Below are 2637 nucleotides of genomic sequence, written 5' to 3'. Positions count from 1 at the left end.
TAACCACAGCTTTAATCCTTGACAGAATAATTTCTTTAGTTTAATAGAAAAATCTCTATTTCTCTCTCTCTCTCTCTTCTATATTCTGTTTCGATATTCTTTTTTTACCATAATACATTTTCCTTGGACAGGATTTTACCTTAATACTTTAAGCATGCCTCTAGTTGTTAAACAGTACACTCTAAAAGTGTTATAAATAGAGCATCCTCAAAACATGTCTTCTCACACCAAAGTACTACAAAATATCTTCATCTCATCACCTCAGAGACCTTAAACAGCATTAAACATGGCAGAAACACTTCGCATGGCTGTTGCTGTTATTGGTACAACCTTATTCCATTCCACACCTTCCTCTTACCATCACCATGCATTACTAGAAACTATCTCACTAATTTCAATATTCATTTCTTGCAGGAAATGTTGCCTCGGTGTCCCTCTATGCTGCACCAATGTATGTCACATAACATGATAAATATCATAAATCAAAAACCATTCAGAGATTAATTATTATTATGAAGCATTCAACTTTTTTTTTTTTTCTTGATTTGATTTTGCAGTGTGACCTTCAAAAGGGTCATAAGGAAAAAAAGCACAGAGGAATTTTCATGTGTTCCTTACATCATAGGACTGTTGAATTGTCTCCTTTTCACTTGGTATGGATTGCCAGTAGTTAGCTACAAATGGGAAAATTTTCCTCTTGTCACTGTTAATGGAGTTGGAATTGTTTTGGAGTTTTCTTATGTTCTCATTTATTTTTGGTATTCTTCTTCCAAAGGAAAGGTAAATAAATAGTACTTTAATCATTGAGCCTCTTAAGTTCTTTTCAATGCACAAAAAAAAGGTAATATAAACACTTTTGTGCCCGAAGCACGGACACAGACACAAGACTCATAGACGGACATGGACACTGAAACTGAGACGTCCAACACATATAATAATTTGAGAAACAAATATCGGTTTTGTGCCAGAATTAATATTAGTGTCCGACACGAACACTGAAACTAATTATTTAGTTTTTTTTACAGGTGAAGGTAGCAATGATAGCTTTACCGGTTCTTCTAGTGTTTGGTGCCATTGCTCTAGCATCATCTTTTGCCTTCCCTGATCATCGTCATAGAAAAAACCTTGTTGGTAGTGTTGGTTTGGGGGTGTCAATAGCAATGTATGCATCTCCTTTGATTGTTATGGTGAGTTATCTTTTTGCTCCACTCAAATTCTTGTTACTATATTTCTGTTTGGTGAAAAAGAGACAAAACACTAAGATTTTGTTTTTGGTTATTGTAGAAAAAGGTGATACAAACAAAGAGTGTGGAATTCATGCCACTACCATTATCATTGTGCTCATTCTTGGCTAGTCTATTGTGGCTTACATATGGACTTCTCATTCGAGATATATTCGTTGCGGTTTGTGTCATTTTCGGATAATTTATTTCATGATTAATTAAAATTAAGATAATTATTATGATTAAGATAATCTTATTGATTATTGATGTTGATGTTGTTAACTTTTAATAGGGACCAAGTGTGATTGGAACTCCCTTAGGAATTTTACAGCTAGTTCTCCACTGCAAATATTGGAAAAGAAAAGTGATTATTGAAGAACCAAACAAGGTGGATCTTGTTGTTCATAAGGGAATTAGCTTAGAGAATTTGGACTTGGAAAAGGGTGGTTTAGAAAAGGGGAACTTGGAAAAGAATGTGACAAGTTCTTAGGAAATTATGAGTTGTGATGTGTGACAGTGTTCTAGCTAAGATTGTGATTTTCATTAGTTTTTTATTATGTTTGTTTGTTTAACACCTCAAAAAAAAAAGTTATGTTGATGTTAGTTAAAGGTGATTTGCCAATGGATGTATTCATATTCATCACATAAGTTTTAGTTAGTTCCTATTGCATGTCCTATTTCACACTTTCTTCTTGTGGATATTGATGTGTGCCACTTACTACTTTGTGTATGCTTGTTTGTTTGTATTTACGTAGCCATCACACTAAATGTAAGAGTCACACTAAACTTAACAACTTAAGAATATTTGAAGGAGATTTAGATAATGCAAGAGTCACACTAACTTAACAACTCAAGAATATTTGAAGGAGATTTAGATAAAATAGTATATTTTTTTTCGTCTTACCAAATTTAATGGTCCAAAATACCACCCATTAATAAATGAATTTAGGAATCAAATTGATCTTGTTTGATACTTCGAATATCCAAACCAAGCCCAATGCCCACCTGATCGACCCGATTCTTCTATTCTCTGTCGCCTGACTCCTTCATCGACTTTTTAGCGGCTTTCTGATATTCTAATTTCTTGTCATTTCAAAATATATTTTCTTTTTTTTCATCACTTGGGATTTTAAGACATACTTCAATAAATTTTAACCTTGAGTTTAAACTTATGGTGATGTCAATTTGACCATCAATTACCTTGTTGTTCTTTCCGATTCGACTATTCATTCAACAAACTTGATCAAGTCCAAGCCACGCTTGAACCATTTGCATCCACTTGTCCTTAACCACATTTTTCTGCTTATGTAATCTAGCAAACCCACAAGTAAGGTTCTTTAACCATCTTTGACTTTCTTTGCTTTCAAAGGCCTCCCTGAAGGTCTTTGTTTTTGAGTTTTACAACTATTTAGTC

General features: G+C 33.6%; 1 protein-coding gene across 1 annotated transcript; it reads left to right on the top strand.

Annotated features, from left to right (window-relative positions):
* Positions 1-214: 214 nt before the first annotated feature.
* On the top strand, positions 215-1905 carry LOC131600373 (bidirectional sugar transporter SWEET3-like). Its single transcript, XM_058872542.1, has 6 exons — positions 215-323; positions 415-451; positions 558-780; positions 1026-1187; positions 1285-1404; positions 1516-1905. The coding sequence occupies exons 1-6, from the start codon at positions 287-289 to the stop codon at positions 1711-1713; spliced, it is 777 nt and encodes a 258-aa protein (XP_058728525.1). The 5' UTR covers positions 215-286; the 3' UTR covers positions 1714-1905.
* Positions 1906-2637: the final 732 nt, after the last annotated feature.

The sequence above is a fragment of the Vicia villosa genome, linkage group LG4 (assembly GCF_029867415.1).
Source record: "Vicia villosa cultivar HV-30 ecotype Madison, WI linkage group LG4, Vvil1.0, whole genome shotgun sequence".
Taxonomy (NCBI): Eukaryota; Viridiplantae; Streptophyta; class Magnoliopsida; order Fabales; family Fabaceae; genus Vicia; species Vicia villosa.
This window is presented reverse-complemented; position numbering and strand designations above follow the sequence as displayed.